General features: G+C 51.1%; 3 protein-coding genes across 16 annotated transcripts in view; 2 read left to right on the top strand and 1 right to left on the bottom strand.

Annotated features, from left to right (window-relative positions):
• The first annotated feature begins 2,903 nt into the window (after positions 1-2,903).
• OGFOD2 (2-oxoglutarate and iron dependent oxygenase domain containing 2) lies at positions 2,904-8,305 on the top strand. The gene is made up of 7 exons (XM_085238427.1): positions 2,904-3,107; positions 3,178-3,234; positions 3,935-4,045; positions 4,933-5,032; positions 6,137-6,261; positions 6,761-7,018; positions 7,641-8,305. Exons 1-7 carry the CDS (start codon positions 2,985-2,987, stop codon positions 7,914-7,916), a joined length of 1,050 nt encoding a protein of 349 aa, XP_085094553.1. The 5' UTR covers positions 2,904-2,984; the 3' UTR covers positions 7,917-8,305.
• ARL6IP4 (ARF like GTPase 6 interacting protein 4) lies at positions 7,791-14,249 on the top strand. Of its 6 annotated transcripts, none has more exons than XR_014886941.1 (7): positions 8,450-8,625; positions 8,762-8,919; positions 8,993-9,301; positions 9,787-9,904; positions 11,626-11,695; positions 11,851-12,002; positions 13,893-14,249. XR_014886941.1 is itself a non-coding variant. In XM_085238430.1 (6 exons), the coding sequence occupies exons 2-6, from the start codon at positions 8,775-8,777 to the stop codon at positions 11,905-11,907; spliced, it is 699 nt and encodes a 232-aa protein (XP_085094556.1). In that variant the 5' UTR covers positions 7,791-7,919; positions 8,762-8,774; the 3' UTR covers positions 11,908-12,638. The 6 variants fall into 6 exon arrangements, 3 of the variants coding, with proteins under 3 accessions (XP_085094556.1, XP_010718399.1, XP_010718400.1); XR_014886939.1 differs by lacking the exon at positions 13,893-14,249 and adding an exon at positions 12,667-13,379; XR_014886940.1 differs by lacking the exon at positions 13,893-14,249 and adding an exon at positions 12,222-12,638.
• Positions 10,992-17,227, bottom strand: part of PITPNM2 (phosphatidylinositol transfer protein membrane associated 2) — a 116,310-nt gene continuing 110,074 nt past the window's right edge. For all 9 annotated transcript variants that reach the window (XM_085238403.1, XM_085238411.1, XM_085238410.1 and 6 more), the window contains one exon: positions 10,992-16,912. In XM_085238403.1, the coding sequence (XP_085094529.1) occupies positions 16,568-16,912 (345 nt within the window). In that variant the 3' untranslated portion in view covers positions 10,992-16,567. The remainder of the gene's footprint in view (positions 16,913-17,227) is intronic.

Raw genomic sequence — 17,227 nt, 5'->3', positions numbered from 1 at the left:
TTGGCTGCATCTGTTCCAAAATAGCCAAGCCAGTTTGCTTTTGAATGATAAGGCACCAGAAGAAACAAGCAAAGTTTCTTGTTCTGAATGCAAGTCTCTGCTGGCCGCACGCATTTCCCACAGGGTACAGTGGCGGCAGGTACCACATGAGTGTAAAACAAACACTCTCTACAAAGGATCAGAGTACATTTTATAACTCTGTAGAGAACTGGGGCACCAGCTCTCTTGATCTTGGAGCCAAAAAGTGAACCACTTATGTTTCCTTCTCCTTTCCACTGCTAACAAGACAATAACATGCTATTCCAAAGGACTCTGTAGACAGCAAGAGAGGGGCACTGCACGGCCTCTCCTGCAGAAGAGTTCCTACTCTTCTGGAGAACCATCTTGTGAACACATATTTCAACACAGTTTCTAGAGCACCCCCATATCTCACTGCAGAGCTGCAATTTAATCAAGAAGAGAAGAGCCCACCTGTAAAAAATGGTAGCTAGCGCTTTAGCCACAGACAAGGCATCTTTCTTCTGCAGAGGAACAGCCTCAATCCATTTAGTGAAGTAGTCAGTCACAATGAGGACATGCGTATTGCTCTGGCTCGTCTCAGGAAAAGGTCCTGCATAAACAAACATTTAAAAATAAATACATAAATAAATAAATGTGATGTTGTAATATCACCCAAACAGGGAAGGTAAAAAACCAAGCACAGAAAACAACTGCTGCCAAAAGGCAAAATACTTTAACTCTTTTCTGCTGTCATTTAGACAGCACAGCCTGTGACCTTTGTTAGTAACAGCACACCCATCACAGCCTCAATTCTGAGTGGTAACTCACACCCACACAACGCCTATTGTGTATGCAGTGGGAACTGTGCCAGTCATTTGGATCAGATTGCACCCTGGTAAGCTGCTACGGCTTCCTTGGCAGTTCTTCACCACAGAGGTAGGCGGCTGTCACTCACGTGTGACCGTAAATCTGCCACGCTTCCCGACAGCGGGTGCAGAAACCTTGAAGAGCTTGTGAGACAGCCACAAACACTCACCATGAACAGCTAATCCCAGCACTTCCCAGGGAGACTCCACTTTAACAGGTCTGGTTTTCCGTGATATGTTTTTGTTGTGCTCTGCGTTCTGGCATGTTTCGCACATTTTGATCTGGAAAGGGAAAAACTGTATCAAAGGATTTTAAAATATGCTCACAAGTTATGTCAGATTCTGAACAAGTTATAAGTGGGTAAGAGGGACAGTACCTCTGTGCAGCTTCCTTCTACCCAATAAAAACAGAGGGACGTAAGAAAAAGAGAACAGAACACAACAGGCTGACACAACTCATCTCTGACAAAACTCACCAGACAGCCTTCTCTGACACAATAACCAACTTTCTCAATGTGGCCTATAGCAAAGACATTTCTCACCCTGGTTTTGGGTAAATATTTATTGCATTTTTTCTAACGGATAGAGAAATTATCATCCCTAGGATACCAGAGGGGTACCGTCTGGACCACGTAATGTAGCCACACTTCTCCAAAGCAGGCCGTGCTGCAGAGCCCTGCTGCAGGGGAATTACAATAGGTGAAGCCAAGCAGCCCAGGAGAGCTGGTGGAAACACTGTGCTCCTCTCTTTACAGCAGTTCGGGGAGCTGAGGAGCTCTGGAAGGAATCCAGCCTGCTCAAAGCTAAACACAGCAACGCTTTGTCTGAACCAATCCCATATTCCCACACTGGCCAAAACTGCCCTGCATGAGGATGCCTACCTGTGCAAGTTTACTGATGCTCAGGGGAAAAGACATCCAATCTATCCAGCTGCCTCAAGACGCTCCAGCAGTTTCACCTGCAGAGTGGCCCAGTGCACGGCTTCAAAGCAACAGCACTAAGAGCAACACCATCCCTGCACCAGGGCTCTGGTAGCTGCTCACTCCTGCCTGAACCTCCTGGGAAAGTCAAAGACGTTGCTCCAGACTTACCCAGTCCACAACATCCTTCACAATTCCCAGCCAGTAGTACCGGCTCTGAATGCGGTGTACTGTCTTCTTCTGGCCCAGGTGGTTCCCGATCTCGGTGAAGTGGCTCTCCAGGAAGACTTGCCGCCTGCGCTCGGGGTCCACAATCACCTCGCGCTTCTCCTCCTTCTTGGGCCCCACGTAGTACAGGCAGCCACCTGCGGGCGGGACGGCTTTGTTTCCCGTGACGCTCCCACAGCCGTTCCCGTGAGGGTGACGGGGACATCTCCCAAAAGCAGCAGAGCTTCGCGCTGAGCCCACACGCAGACCCAGGGACCTCACTTACAGCCAGCCCTCCTCCAACAGAGGGTCCCAGCACCCACACAGCGCCCCAAATCCCCACGTTTAGCCCCCAAGGCGACGCCGGAATAACGGCGCGGCACCCCCGGGTTCCCTCAGCGGATCCACCCCGCAGCCCCCCGAGGTCTCCCGGTTCCCACCATCGACGACGAATTTCTGGGCGTAGCGCTTGAGGTTCTTCCTCTTGATGGAGCAGAAGCTGGGCGGGAAGCAGCCCTCGGCCAGCAGGCGGTAAATGTCCTCGAATTTGCTGCTGGGGACGCACGGCTCGGCCGCCACCACCACCTCCTCCTCGGCCACTTGCAGCGAGGACTCCATGGCCGCCGCGGAGGCGCGGGCCGGGCGCGTGCCCGACGACCGCCTCGCGCGTGCCCGAGAGCGTGCCCGGCCCTGAGGGACGGAAGGAGGAGAGCGGGGACGCGGCCGCGCAGCGCAGGGATCGTCTGCAAAGAGCCGCCTGTCCTGCGCGCGCCCCGAGGCGCGGCCGACGCCTCGCTACGGGCTGGAGATAGGGGAGTCGGCGGCGACGGCGTCGAGATTGCAAAAACCGGCACGGAGAGGCAGAAGAGGCGTTACGGCCGCCTTCTTTTCCCTCTTTTTCTTTCGGCCCGGAATTTTCCGACGCTCCCCCGCGCGCTCCGGAAGCGCTGTGGCAGCGGAGCCTGGCGCGCGCTCCGCTCCGGCGGGAAACATGGCGACGGATCGGGCGTTCCGAGCCTGCGCCTGCTTCTTCTCCGCCAACATCTTCGTCGGGCGCTGCGGGATGCACGTCTGCTACCGCGACGAGCAGCAGCTCCGGCGGGACTACGGGCGGGTAGCGGCGGGGCGGGGCGGGGCGGTGGGGTCGGCGTCGGGCTCGGCCGCTGACGGCCGTGTCGTTGCAGGCGCTGAGGGAGCGGGGCTGCGGCGGCGAGGAGCAGATGGCGGCCGTGCTGCGGGAGGTGAGCGCCGAGCCGCGGGCCAGGTGCGAGGGCTGGCAGCTCCTCGGTCCCTTTCCTGCTGTTTTTAACAGCCCGCTTTGGTGGCGGCGCCGGAGCAGCCTCCCAGCGCCGGCTGCCGTGTGGCGATGGTCTCGGCACAGCATCCAGTTTCTGGGGGTCCCGTTCGGCTCGGGATGCCCCGTGGGTCCGTCATACGGCGGGCGGCGTGACCTCGATGGGGGCGCAGCAGAGCAGTTGTTGCCTGAGCTGTTTGCTGTGCGGTGATGGACGAGCCTGTCTCGGCACCACTTAACGCTAATCCCGTCTCTCTCCCTCCCGGGAAACGTCTTTGTTGCGGACAAAAGTGCTCTTGTCAGGACATAAACCAGACCCAGAGCGATTCATGAGGTGTCAGAAGTGCCCGAAAGGGATGAAAACTCACAGCTCCCCTGACACATCCGTGGAAAGATTTCAGTTATTTCTTAAGCCATCCATTGTGCAAATGTGTCTCAAATCCCTCTTAGGCATCTGGGTTTTTAAATATTTACTCATCCTGTCTTGACTACAGAAAAGCAAAAGCACACGCTCAGGCTCCCAGAGGTGCCCTGAACAAAAATAACTGCTTTAGAACAATAAGCAGATTCCTGGAATTGTTTTAGTTATCCCCTTCTTTGTTATCCATTCTGATTCTCCAGCACGACGCTCTGTTGTTTATTCCTAGATTGAAGCAGAAGTGCAGAGAAGAAAACACCTGGTTCATCAATCAGCGGAGCGCAAAGCCATCATCTCTCAGTGTTACAAACGAAAGCACTCAGAAGTGTACACTCTTCAGGTAGATCCTGTGTTTGAAATCTGGTTTGCACTCAAGAAATTGGCTGAGAGCTTATATTTGCAGTAGGGAGCCCTTTAATCATCAAGAGTGCGTGCAGTTCCAGAGCTGGACTGAATTAAAAACAAAGCAGCTGTTGCAGCCCAGTGTGTTCTCCAGGCAGGATTCTGCCAAATGAGGGTCATTTTTTATGGAAGTGCATCCCTTCCGGAATGCAGAATATAGTTAGCAATTGTGAGCTAACGCACCACTGCACCAACAGGGTCACTGAAGAGTAAGGGACAGCCACAGAAATCAGCGCAGGTAAACAACTAATTACCCTCAGCTGAAGGGTGGGAGCAGGCCGCTTGCCTGTATGCACTCCACTGTAAATGCAGCATAGCCACCTTTGTTATGGGCTGCTCTGCTTTGAATTTCCTGATGTTTGACAAACGTGTTCCTGGGTTATCAATCACACAAAAATTCTCACAGATTTACTGCTCCATAACCGTTTAGTAACATGTTTTGCCATTGGCTGTCATGGTCTGTGCAGAAAAGTGCTTCCAGCAGAGCTCTGTCGTGTTGAGGCCAGGAGAAGATGGTAAATGTTGTAGAAATGTCTTTGCATTTATTCCTTAGGTGTCCATAATGCAAGCCAGGCTCTTTCCCATTGGGCTAAGAATAAATCTGGCCAGTTATACTTAGAAATACCCATGAACTACAACAAGACACAATTTACTGGTAACATTTCCTGACACAAAAGTAAGCCACATGCGACTATCAGCCTCGCTCCCTAGGCTTTACATATTTTCCTGTGTGTATGTGAAAGTCCGTTTCCCTCTCAGGCTGTAAAAGACTCTGCAAGCTAATTGTGTTTCTGTTTACATTTGTCATCCTTCCCTTGGCACCAGGATTCATTTCTGGCCCCAGGTTTTCTAGAAATCGTTAGATACTGCACATCACCGGATGCTAATCTCCATGGACTCCTGCGCTACACTGAGTCCTTCTCAGGTACAGAAAACAACCCATCATCAACAGAGAACACCCATGTGGTGCTGCAGTTTCAGCGATGGCAGCTGTTTCTAAGCCCTGTCTTCGACAGCTCGGTTTTGACACACAGCCTGGACAAGCAGGATGTTATTTTCTGCTTGATGAGAGTCTCTGGAGAGGCAGTATTGTGCAGCAGTTATGTTGTGGATGAGATCCTGTTTTCTGCTTTTCCAATCCCAGTCTGCTGATGTCTCATCAGAGGCTCTCACTGCAGCAACGCTGGGGTTTTACTTATACCATAACCTCACAGGGGAGCCTGCTGTGAAGGAACACTTAGCTTGAGGGGCTTGGTTTTCCCTCCCCAGTGCTTCCCCATTTCAGACAATTCCCTTTGGTTAGTCTGAGCTGAAATATTTTCAGTCTAGTTTTCAGCCTTTTAAAGAGATCTGTGCCTTCAGCTTCCCTGGTGGCATTTTTGAAGATCTCTCCCTGCCAGAAACACTGACAAAATTTGGAATGGAAGCTGCAAAGTGGCCTCTTTTTCTCAAGACAAAAAGAAAGAGACAAATGTATGTGTACAAGGCTGCTGTTGGTTATTTTCCCAAGAAGTAGTTTCCAGGCACATTACCTTTTCACATTATCACAGTTCCTATATCCTTCATACTGAGCTCCCCTTAGACCTTTAGGGCTCTACTCTGAAAAGTAGCGTAGATGGCTTGGCCTTCCCAGAAAGATGGGCTGGACAAGTAAATTCCCCATCCTCTGAATGACCTTGAGTCCCTTTCATCCACGAGGACTGCTGTTGATTTACTGCCCTCCCTCTGCAGCTTCTGGGCCCTCTCAGAGCATTTCCTTGGCACCTACAACAGACATTTAAATCAGTGCCAGGTCTCACAACTGGATGGGGAAGCCTGGAAGCAAAGGGTCAACATGAAAAATAGCAAGTCCATCCCAGAGCTGATCCTGAGGAACAGTGCCAACTCCTTGAGCAGCCAGAGCATAAAGTGAAAAGTCTGGGTGCTGCATTCTCACCAATGCCAGCATAGTCTAGCTAGAAAACACAACAGCCAAAAAGACTTTCACGTTATTTTCCCCAGCAAACACTGTCTCCCTTTTTCTTGACAGATAAGCGGATCTTTCGACTCCCAGTGTTCACAGAGGAGTTCTGCCAAGCCTTTATTGAGGAGCTGGAGAATTTTGAGCAGTCGGACATGCCTAAAGGCCGGCCCAACAGCATGAATAACTATGGGGTAGGATTCATCAGCTCTTGTGCTTCTTTAGGGGGAGTGTTCCTGAGCACACTGTTTACATCCTTGCTTCACAATCCTTTCCATTCCAAACTGTCTATAATTTGAATGCAGCACAGTTTGAGTACAGACTCTTGGAAATGAAAGGGTTGAAAGAATGCATGGTATTTGTCCAGAGGCAAAAGAATGGGCAAAAGCAGGGAGTCGGGGTGGGATCTGGTATTTCAAAACAATGAGCACCTTGCATTTAAGCAACACATGTTTAAATCAAGGAGTTTGTTTTTAATTCAATTTAATTTAAACTCAATTTTTGATCTTACTGTGTTCACCATCACTTTCTACCTTGATCCTCTTTCCTTTCCCTGTACCTGGAGCTTTTTGGTTCTTTCTTTGAGCAAGCACCAGAGTTGGAAGAGTGCAAGACAGCTCAGCAGCTGCTCTGATGAAGCAGCAGATATACCCAGCTGTTGGTCAGCTGTTCCATCTCCTCTCTTTGGGACAGGTTTTACTCAACGAGCTAGGGATGGATGAAAGTTTCATCACACCCCTGCGTGAAAAATATCTGCGTCCCATCACAGCCCTGCTTTATCCTGACTTGGGGGGTGCCTGCCTGGACAGTCATAAGGCATTTGTTGTCAAGTACTCGTTGCACGAAGATCTGGATCTGAGCTCTCATTATGACAATGCAGAAGTCACCCTAAATGTTTCTCTGGGAAAAGACTTCACAGAAGGCAATTTGTACTTCGGGGATTTCAGACAGGTACTGAGTACATTCCTCATCTGGACCCTGCTTCTGTTCCCCCTGTCCTCCAGTTTCAGAGCGTTAACTGTGTTCTAAAAAGCAGTTGCTCACTTCTAACAGTCAAATCCAGTCTGTCCCTTCCCCTTTTCTAAAATGTAGTGGTTAAGTAGGGACCTCTACTGCTATAAGTAAGTTAGCAACATTCAAGCTAATTGCAGCCAATTCAAAGAGAGGACAGGCACAGCTATTGTAGCAGTTGGAGTGAAGCAAACCAACCCGTCTTCCCATAAGGAAAATAATGATCAAGGAGGTGCTGAGAGGGGGAGACAGAAGTTACTTACTTCAGACGAGACTTAATTCCACAGCCCCTATTTCCAGGGAATTCTAAACAAGAGAGGGATTAAAAAACCCCACACTGGTGAAACTGGTTTTGTTTCTTGTTGTTGTTGTTTTTGTTTGTTTGTTTTTTGTTTGTTTGTTTTTAATTGAAACTGCCTTTAAATCCCTCTGGACCTGGCACTGAAAATGGCTTACTATGACTGAAGTGGTTGAACTGTGGGTGAAGAAAATTCAACTACTTGAACTTTGTTCTTTTAGGGACTTTCTGGTGTAATGCCATATCCACCTCCCTTTGTTCCAGGATCCTTCCCCTGTGCCAAGCTACATAGAGGTGGAACACGTGGGAACCCAGGGGCTGTTGCACCGAGGAGGGCAGATCCACGGGGCGCTTCCCATCGCCTCGGGGGAACGCTGGAACCTCATCATTTGGATGAGATCATCAGCCATCCGCAACCAGCTGTGTCCCATGTGCAACCAGAAACCCCAGCTGGTGGAGGCAGAGGGGTTTGGAGACGGGTTCACAGAAACCTGTGAAGAAGACGTGCCTGAGACCGTGGATCTCTGCTCGGTGTGGTAGCAGGTGGGGCATGCCTTCCGCAGAACAGATTGCCTCCAGCTGCTTTCTGCCCTTCTCGGACCGTGCTGACAGCCTCGGGTGGATGTTGAGTCATTTAAGAGGGAGCTGTCACCGTGCAAGGTGACACCAAACCGGTCCTGCTGGGAAGCCAGCTGCTCCCACTGCTGCTGTGAGGGCTGCCGAGGGCACGCAGCCACATCGGAGTGCTGGAGGAGCGCGTAGACGTGCAAAGCCCCAGCACTGACTCACTGCAAGGACTGCCAATACGTTCGGGTGTGCAGGACGAGACCCGACCTGCTTTTCATCTGCGGAGACGTCTGTGCCTACGGGCGGGGCGCTCCGCGTGTGCGTGGAAAAGAGCAGTGCAATAAATCCCCACGTGCACCGCTTGGCGCTGTTCGCAGGAGCTCGCAGGGACGCTCCGCAGCCGGCTGCGGGAGGAGGAACGGCAGCCTAAGGGCCTCCGCCCGCAGCCCAACGGCAGAAGTGCTGCGCTGTGGCTGCCGCGCTCGGTGTCCCCGCGCCGAGTGGCCCCGCGAGCGCTAAGCTGTCGGTTCCGCCGAATCCCGGAACCACAGAGCGCGGCGTAGGGACCCGGGCGGCGCTTTGTGAGTGAGTGACCGGAAGTGGGCGGGGAGACCGGAAGTGAGGTCTGGGGCTGTAACGGCGGCGCGGCGCTCGGTGCGCGCGGCGAGACTCGGGGACAACGGTGAGCGCGTGCGCGTGGCGGCGGCGCGGAACGGCGGTCGAAGGGCCGAGGTGCGCGCATCTCTTAAGGGGAGAGCACACATCTTAGATCCCTTTGGCATTCCTAGTCGGGGCGTAGCGCTGACCTCTCCCCCCAGGCCCCGGCGCACCATGGCTCGCGGGCGGTCCCGGAAGCGGTCCCGGAGCAGCAGCAGCCGCAGCCCCTCTGGGAGCGGACGGGAGAAGCGCGGCGCGAGGAGCGGTGCGGCCTCCCCCGGTCCCCGGCACCGGCCGAGCTCTGCGGCCGCCAGGGAAGGTAGGGAGGGCCCTGCCCCCGTTCCCCCTCTTCCTCTTGTGGTGCTGTGCTGAACTCCCGCTGTGTGTTGCAGGAAGGAAGAAGGAGGGAAGGAAGAAAAAGAAGAGGAAGGCAAATGCTTCATCCTCTGACAGTTCATCCTCCTCCCGCTCCTCATCATCCTCCTCCTCCACCTCCTCCAGTGACAGTGACACCAGAGCGAAGCGGCACGGCAGAAGGAAGCGAGGGAAACACAAAGACAAGAAGAAGAAGAAGAAGACAAAAAAGAAATTGAAGAAGAAGTCAAAAGAAAGAGTTAAGGAGGACAGAGGCGTGGGTGAGGCACTGCCCGGCCCATCGCTGGAGCTGTGGCAGAAGGAGCCACAGGCGGATCCCGGGCCAGGTAACTCTGGGCTGAGGAATGGCCGCTGCCTCCTTGGTGGGGTTGGGGTTGGGCACAGAGGGGCACCCGGCTCTTCTCCCTCTGTGGCCCACAGCAGTAAATGTAAGGAGCCACGCTTGTGAATTCATTGATGAATTTCATTTTGATTTGTGAATGTGAGCTGGGAACAAAGATGCTGGATGAAAGGACGCTGTCAGCAGTAACGGCAGTGACAGCCAGGCTGGATGGGGCTGTGAGCAACCTGGTCTAGTGGGAGGTGTCCCTGCCTATAGCAGGGAGTTGGAACTACATGATCTTAAAGGTCCCTTCCAACCCAAACCATTCTATGATAAAGTTGCTGCCTACATTCGTCTGGGACGTGAAGCGCACACAGACTGTCCCTTGCATGGTTTTTTGTTAAACCACTTGTATCTGGTGCTGTGTTCCCATCTGCTCCCTGCAGGCTGGTCCTGCCAGCACAGCTCTGACTAATGGACATGTTCCAGTTCTGACAGATGAGCAGAAGTCCCGGATCCAAGCTATGAAGCCAATGACAAAGGAGGAATGGGACGCGAGGCAGAGTGTTATCAGAAGAGTGGTGGATCCTGAAACAGGGAGAACCAGGTATGGCTGCTTTGGGCAGAAGAGAGGTGATGGATCTGTCCATCGCTATCCATGTTGAATGGGATGGGATACTGGAAGATATGCAGTACTGCCTGGAGTCAGGTACCCCTCAGCAGCAAAATCTGGCACGCACATCCTCTCCATCAAACCTGCTGTAGCTTATCCATAAGAGGCAATTTTATACCGAGTGGTATAAAATTTTCACCTTTCAGAGCTGCAAAATGCCATTCCCAGCCACAGGTGCCCCAGTTCCAGGTAGCACCCAGGTGTGAGTGGGGAAGGAGTGGGTATGTTCCCCTTGGAGTTACAGACAACAGACTGAAGTTCATATAGCTGCCAAATGGAAATGACCCAGTTGTAATAAGCTGCATCTTCCAGTAAACAGAAAACATCATGGTGAAGAAAATTGGGTGTGACAAGTCCAGTCTTAAAATAGAAGGCAGCCTGCGGGATTTAGGGAGGTGTGGAACTAAGGTCAGTTCCATGTAAAGCACATAATGAAGACATTAAATTCCTTTTCATGCTAGGGGTTGTGAGCTGCCTTTGATGATGCTGGAAATATGCTTGGGTGAGATGTCCTGATCTGGCTGCCTTGCAGGCCAAAACTGGCTCCTATTTGAACAGCCCTGCAGCTCCCTCAGGCAGTCAGGAGCAGACCTGAATTCAAGGGGAGTGCGGGGAAGTTTTGCAGAAGCTGAGTCCACTGCTGTTGACAGTGAAGCTTCTGCAGATGATGGGGGGGCAGGAGATGTTTCCATTACAAATATTTTCTCCTGCAACGTGCAAGTGTGACTGGCTCAGTACATAACAGATGCAGGGCCCTCAGCCTTGGACAGGGCTAGTTGGTCCCTGCAGGGGGATGCTGCTTTCTCAGGGGACCACAGCTGTGCTGGCTGCAGCTTGCTGGTGCTCATCACATAAGAGCAAGGGAAAAACTTGTCATGCTAAGTTTGATATGGCCAAAATGATGTGTTGTGGTTTAACCTGGCAGTTTGCTAAGCACCACACATTTGTTCACTGACTCCCTTCCATCTCAGTGGGAAGTGGGAGAGAAACAGGAGAAAGAAAACAAGGTAGAACTCGTGGATTGAGATAAAACTATTTACTAAGAGAAAAGGAAAAGGATAATAATTATGACAAATATATATAAAAGTATATATAACAAGTGATGCACAAGCAATTGCTCACCACCCCCTGACTGATGCCCAGCTAGTCCCATAAGCAGTGAAAGAGAGAGAGAGGTGAACTCCCACCCCCTTCAGAAGTCCTTCCCCTTGATGCTGTATAGTATGGAATATCCCTTTGGCCAGTTTCAGTCAGCTGTCCTAATTCATTTCCCTCTCAGCTCCTTGTGCCCTTTGCTGAGAATGACCTTGGCTCTGTACAACACTGTTTAGCAGACACTATAAACATCAGTGTGTTATCAGCATTGTTTTTCTCCTAGAACCAAAATGTAGCATTATACCAGACACTCTGAAGAAAAATCCATCCCAGATGAAACTAATTCAAGATGGCACCTGATAGAGCTTCAAGGGTTGGAACAGTCACTGGGCTAGCACAGGGGTGCACCAGTCCAGCTCCCAGTCCTCATGTGTCTGTCCCATATGTTGCTGGAGAATTTTCTTCAATTTTGTTTTCCTGGCACATATTGCATGGGGCAGGGGGAACCAGCGTGACTGGCAGACAGTCTCACACCTCATGGTCCTGTGCTTGTCTTCCAGGCTTATTAAGGGAGATGGAGAAGTGCTGGAGGAGATCGTCAGCAAGGAGAGACACAAGGAGATTAACAAGGTACTGGGGCTGATGGCTGGGTTGTTTTTCCTCTCAGGGGGCCCCACCAGGGCAAAAAGAGTCCTGGCAGCCCCACAGAGGCCCCAGCCAGTGAGTGCTGTGGTCTTTTGTCCTGGTAAAAGCTGTGCATTGAGTGCCCATCTCTCCCCTTCCAGCAAGCTACCCGTGGGGATGGGCTGGCCTTCCAGGTGAGAACGGGGATGCTGCAGTGAGCCTGTGCTGTAGCTGTGCCGGAGATTTATCCTGCTGCGGGTACAGCCCTGGTGCACTGATGAGATGAGCTGGACCTGCAGGCAGCACTGCATCGGTACGCTTCCCTGGGGGCAGTGTCATTCAGTCTTTAAGTTACTGACTGGGAAGGAGAAAGACCTTAATGGTTCATCTCCCATTAAACAGCTTCTCTCCTTCCTCTCATAACTGGGGCCAGCATGGCTGTAATGCTGCTTGCCCTAGTGACCCTTTTAAGGCCTGAGGAGCTCAGCAGCACACAGAATCTGATGCCTTATCTCTGGGCTTTTGTTGGCAGGAGCTGGCACAGGGTCTGCAGCAGGGCTGCAACACTGACAGCTGCGTGTTCCCTTCAGGGGCTGCTTCTGGCCCCTTCTGTGCTGCTCTGTCTGCCCCATGCACTGAGACCTAGGGGCAGGGGCTTTGCTCACCCATTGTGTGGAGAGGAGCCTTTGCCTTGCTCTCTTCCTGCCCTTTCCTGCAGCGTAGGCCCCATGTGGCAGCAAGGCTCTCAACAGCTTGGGGACTTACACCCACAGCAGCTGTAACACAAATGCCCGTTGTTTTCCCCTACTGCAAAGTCCATACATCTACAAACTTTAAAATAATTTTAAAAAAGTGGTTATAGGACAAATGAGTGATGCAGGACTACTCTGCACAGATTTCCATGCTCTGTTTGTTGCTCTAACCCCCATTAAAATGGCGCTTGCTCACATCCTGGGCTTTGTGACTTCTGTTTCTAGAGCTTCCCAAATAAGCAGACAAAGACGAGCCTTCCCATTTCTTTAATCTGTGTAACTCACAATGATACTGTACACAAAGCACACCCAGGCATTGGGATGATGCACTAACAGCAAGGAGGAGAAGGAAGTTGTACAGAAGGTTTGTCACACACAAGCAAGTCGTCTGCACGGCGCTGTAGACACGGCGCTGTGCCCTCTGGTGGTTCCCCACGCACCCACCTGTCACTCCCCCAGAGCAATTTTTTATAAATAAAATATAATTAACATCGTTGAATATAAAACCGACAGTCGAGGGTATCAACAGGCAGAGAGGGTGCTGAGGACGAGGAAGGGACCGTAAGGCTTCTAGAACTAATAGGAAATGCAGCAAAGTGGCAATACCTGAAGAAGGGGCTGCTACAGCAAGCACGGCGGCTGCTGGCGGAGCGGCGGCGGCGGTGAGCCTTTGGCTGGTTCCTGCGCTCGGCTCGCGGATCGGACACTGTAAACGTTTTTGGTATGAGAATTTCACCTCGTCTGACGGAGTGAGCAACCCAGGAAAATGACTCGGAATGAATGCGTGGGCTTTTTTTATTAATTAAAAAGTAAGATTTTCAAGGGACAGCGTCAGGTACAAAGTCTGGCCCAATTGTTCGGGAATACAAAAAGCTGCTTGTTAGAAAAATCTGAGCTCCACAGCAGTTTGATTCTGATGGAAGCAATTGAAAAAAGAGAGGAAAAGAAAAAAAAGAGAAGCCTAAGGCAGCCTGTGCAGGGTGTGCTGTGTTGTGCGAGTGCAGGAACAACATGGGCTGAGGGCTGCCCAAACAGCCAGAGGGAGGAGGCCAAGCAACTCTTCATAGTCTTTTGTTTCAAAGCAAATGAGTTATTTGTAACAAAGGTAAATTAGGTCTTTAACCTGACAGTGCCCCTTTAGTAAGGATGGAATATACATTTGTGTTTCCCTCCCTGCATCCAAATGGATCCCCTTCCAGACACATGGAAAGGCATTGAGTCACACGCATCGCTCTCCCAAACAGCTCAGAACAAACAGGTTATAAACAGAGTTAAACTATTGCTATTGTTCTTTGAATGAGTAGCACGTTGATCTTTGCTTTGAAGAGATGAGTGCCAGATGGGGGTGGCTGAAGATAGATTGATGTAGACTGTGATGGACTGAACTGGTGAAGAAAACTCATTGGCATATTTCCTGGTAACTACACCCACGTCATCTGGTATTATTGCAGCAATAAAAGTCCTGCTCTACAATTGCTCCTCCATGTTGGATTTGCACAATGGCAACAGATGGGGGGCAAGGAAAGGACCCGGGGAATTTCAAGAAGCTGAACAAAGGGTGAGGACGGAGTGCTATGATTGTCAGTCTAATTGGTCAGTAGCTGCTGGGAACGTGAAGTGATGGAGAGGTGAGTATAATATTGCACTTCTGCATTCATTGACAGTTACATTAAAGTTGGTCCATGAAGTAATTGCTTTGTACATAATGCCTGAAACAAAAAGCTACATTTTTAAATATTAATAAACCCTGAAGGCTCCAGTCCCTCCAGCCATTTTTCCTCTACATAAATAAATAACTTTCAATTTTACATATCCACTTTTTATGTTGAAAATTTACATTCGCCTCTGTTTTACACTATCTACACATAAGAAAATGTGAGCATCTCATCAGCATTGGAAAACGCACAGATTGCGCCTCGCCTCAGTGGTGGACTTTGAGGAAAGAGGAATTTTGCAAAGGCCATATCCAAATTTGCAGAAATTATTTTGTGACATGGTTTGGTGACTTCACAGGATGGATTGTGGCTTGGCTTCCTACTCGGATGGCAACTGTTCGATCGAACATTCGACTAGCAAAAAAGCTGGGACAATTCACATTGGTTTTAAACCCAGTTAGCTCCAGATGTACATTCAGAGGGAGCTCAGCTGAGTCCACAGAAAGGGAAGTCAGTTTTCGGTAATAAAAGTCATCAGATACATTCTGTAATTGAAGAACTATCAAAGAGAAGTGGTTATGCGGTGTGCAGTCAGGCTGCAGGACGGGGAGCTGCACTGTGTGGGCAGCGGCCTCGGCTCAGCACTGTCCCTCAGTCGACCCAAAGCACCGTGAGCACGAGGTCTGAGGTGCCTGATGCGAGATCTGCCTACCGTGGCCCGGGGCCAATGAGCAGAGCAGTGTTCACAGTGCTGCGTGTCTCAGTGCGGCCGTCCTGCGCTTCGTATTGAAACAGTTAATAAAATGAAGCAGCCAGTCTAAAAAATTTTGTTATAAATAAGATCATCGGAAGTAGAAAGTGATATAAATACAGGAAGGTGTGGTGGGGGAAAGCTGGGTTACACGTAGACGGGGAGCTCAGTAGGACTATAAAATCTCCACGTGAAGAGTACAACTGGAGCCTGTAAGTGGGCCCCCCAGGTGTGTGCAAGGAGGGAGCTGGGCCTCTGGCCGGGGGCACGAGGCTGTGGGGCTCTTTGCTGAGCCCCCACACCAGGCACTGTTCTCACCTGCAGCACAGCAGGCAGCTCCATCTGCCACGCACAGCCCCGGCTCCAGCAGCGCACCGACTGTCGGCTCAGGCACATCCACTGAGAGACACACCAGGAAAATTAAGATATGGCCTTTTCTTACGCTTGCCTGACTCTGTTGGCACACTTCCTTACAGTCTCCTTACTGCTGGAAAAACTTCTGCACAGGATTATTTTCTTTAAATATGTACACATACATATATATATGTGTGTGTGTGTGTGTGTATACATATATGCACATCTATATATATAGATATACACACACACACACACACACCCTGGTAGCGATATTTAATTGTCATGCACTACAAACAGTTGGGTGTAGCTACATGAGATGGTAACAGGTTTCCATTCTAAAAATCATCAGTGCAAAAAACAATGAGGTTTTACAGTTCAGTAACTACAGGTCAAAGAAGCGAGTCTGGTTCCCACTGAAGCTGCTACTGAACTTGGAGAGAACCCAGGAAGAAGAAAATGTCTCCGAGGTGGGTGTTGAGAGAGTCAGACCCTGCATTTGGATGAGAAGAACTGCTTGCAAATATATGGTGGTTAGTTCTGGAAATTATATATAGCAATAATATTTGGAGATTTAACAGCAAATTAAGTGTCTGAGGCTTGCGACAGCTCAAACAGAATAGCCTGTATTCTTCTGTTCAGAGGTCAATGCATTCAATTCCATCGGATTCTAAAATGTCTTTTTAAAAAATAATAGTAGTCTCAACCCCAGTTGCTTGGGTGTGAATCTGCCGACATTCTTCCCCTGCCAAGAGCATCAACAGCTTTCAGCTTTGCCACTGCACATACTCCTTGAGAACGTGGCTGAACGTGAAGGCCTCTGTACAGGTAAAGCTCTTGGTCGCTCCGCCTGGCACAGCCCATGCCAAATCCCACACCTGGGGCTGTCCATGCTACAGGAGCAGTGTGCTGACTGACCCCATCCCCACCCCTGCATTGGCAAAGCCCCTCTGGCAGCTCCTGGGACAGCCACGAGCAAATTCCCCAACCTCACCCCCTGTTCTGTGGCTCTGAGGACAGCACTCGGTCACGCATATCGGAGCGATGGCTAAGAAGGTGAGGAGGCACGTATTTACAGTCACTATACCTGGATAAGAGAAGGAGGCAGGAAAGAGCGCAATCTTGACCTGGAGACTTCCCCCTCCAATTTCCAGCTGTTCCTTGAGCTCATGCCGCACAAACCTGACGCTCCCGCTTGCAAGGCCTGCACGTTCTGTGTGGGAAACATCCCATCTCTTCCCAGAATACCACGATGTTATGAGAGTAGCACCATATTTACCCTTCCACGTTAACGCCGGCCTCATCCCTCTTTCCTTTTGTTCTCTACTCCGGTGGCTGCAGCCGACAGTCGCTGGCTCCGGCTCAGCTACTTCTGCCCCAGGAGGCCAGACTCCAGGCGGGACGCTGCGCTGCGGCCCCAGCACCCCGTGGCGATGCTCATACTTCTTTGGCTGCGTTCCCTGTCCCTCTCCTTGTCGCCATCGGACTGGCTCTGGGTGCGCTCAGGGCGGTGGCCGGCGCTGCCTCCAGCTGCTGAGGGCTGTGAGGAGATGGTCCGCAGCAGGTGGTTCCTTTTGCGCAGGAACTCAGTCTGGCTGGGCAGCCCGAAGCTGCCCTTCCGCAGCGCCATGCGTGTGGTGTTCTTGGCGGGGCGCGAGCGGTGGTTGTACTCCAGCTGGGCCAGGTGGGCCGCGTACCCCTCCGTGATGAACTGCAAGACAAGAGGGATGAGGGCAGGGAAACCCATCATGTCTCCCCAGTAGGCACTATGCAGCTGAAGCCTTTTGGTGTGCCAGGTTTGCTGGGGGCGATGCACAAGACACCGAGCCTTTCAGACATGATAGGTCCTGGTACGTAGGGTGGTTCCTGTCCTCTTAGAATCACAAAATTGCTTGAGTTGGAAGGGACCTTTAAAGGCCACGTAGTCCAATTGCCTGCAGTGCACGGGGACACCCACAGCTCCATCAGTGCTCAAAGCCTCGTCCCCTCACCGTGGCTACCTGTAGGGATGGAGCACCACCACCTC

The sequence above is a fragment of the Meleagris gallopavo genome, chromosome 17 (assembly GCF_905368555.1).
Source record: "Meleagris gallopavo chromosome 17, MGAL_WU_HG_1.1, whole genome shotgun sequence".
Classification (NCBI taxonomy): domain Eukaryota; kingdom Metazoa; phylum Chordata; class Aves; order Galliformes; family Phasianidae; genus Meleagris; species Meleagris gallopavo.
The sequence above is the reverse complement of the archived record's forward strand: the minus strand, read 5'-3'. Positions and strand labels throughout refer to the sequence as shown.

Coding starts and splice junctions, on each gene's coding strand:
- OGFOD2 (XM_085238427.1), top strand. CDS start 2,985: ATGGCGACGGATCGGGCGTTCCGAGCCTGCGCCTGCTTCTTCTCCGCC. Junction 5,033..6,136: donor CTACACTGAGTCCTTCTCAG/GTACAGAAAACA, acceptor TTTTCTTGACAG/ATAAGCGGATCTTTCGACTC. Junction 6,262..6,760: donor ACAGCATGAATAACTATGGG/GTAGGATTCATC, acceptor TCTTTGGGACAG/GTTTTACTCAACGAGCTAGG.
- ARL6IP4 (XM_085238430.1), top strand. CDS start 8,775: ATGGCTCGCGGGCGGTCCCGGAAGCGGTCCCGGAGCAGCAGCAGCCGC. Junction 9,302..9,786: donor ACAGGCGGATCCCGGGCCAG/GTAACTCTGGGC, acceptor GACATGTTCCAG/TTCTGACAGATGAGCAGAAG. Junction 9,905..11,625: donor CCTGAAACAGGGAGAACCAG/GTATGGCTGCTT, acceptor CTTGTCTTCCAG/GCTTATTAAGGGAGATGGAG.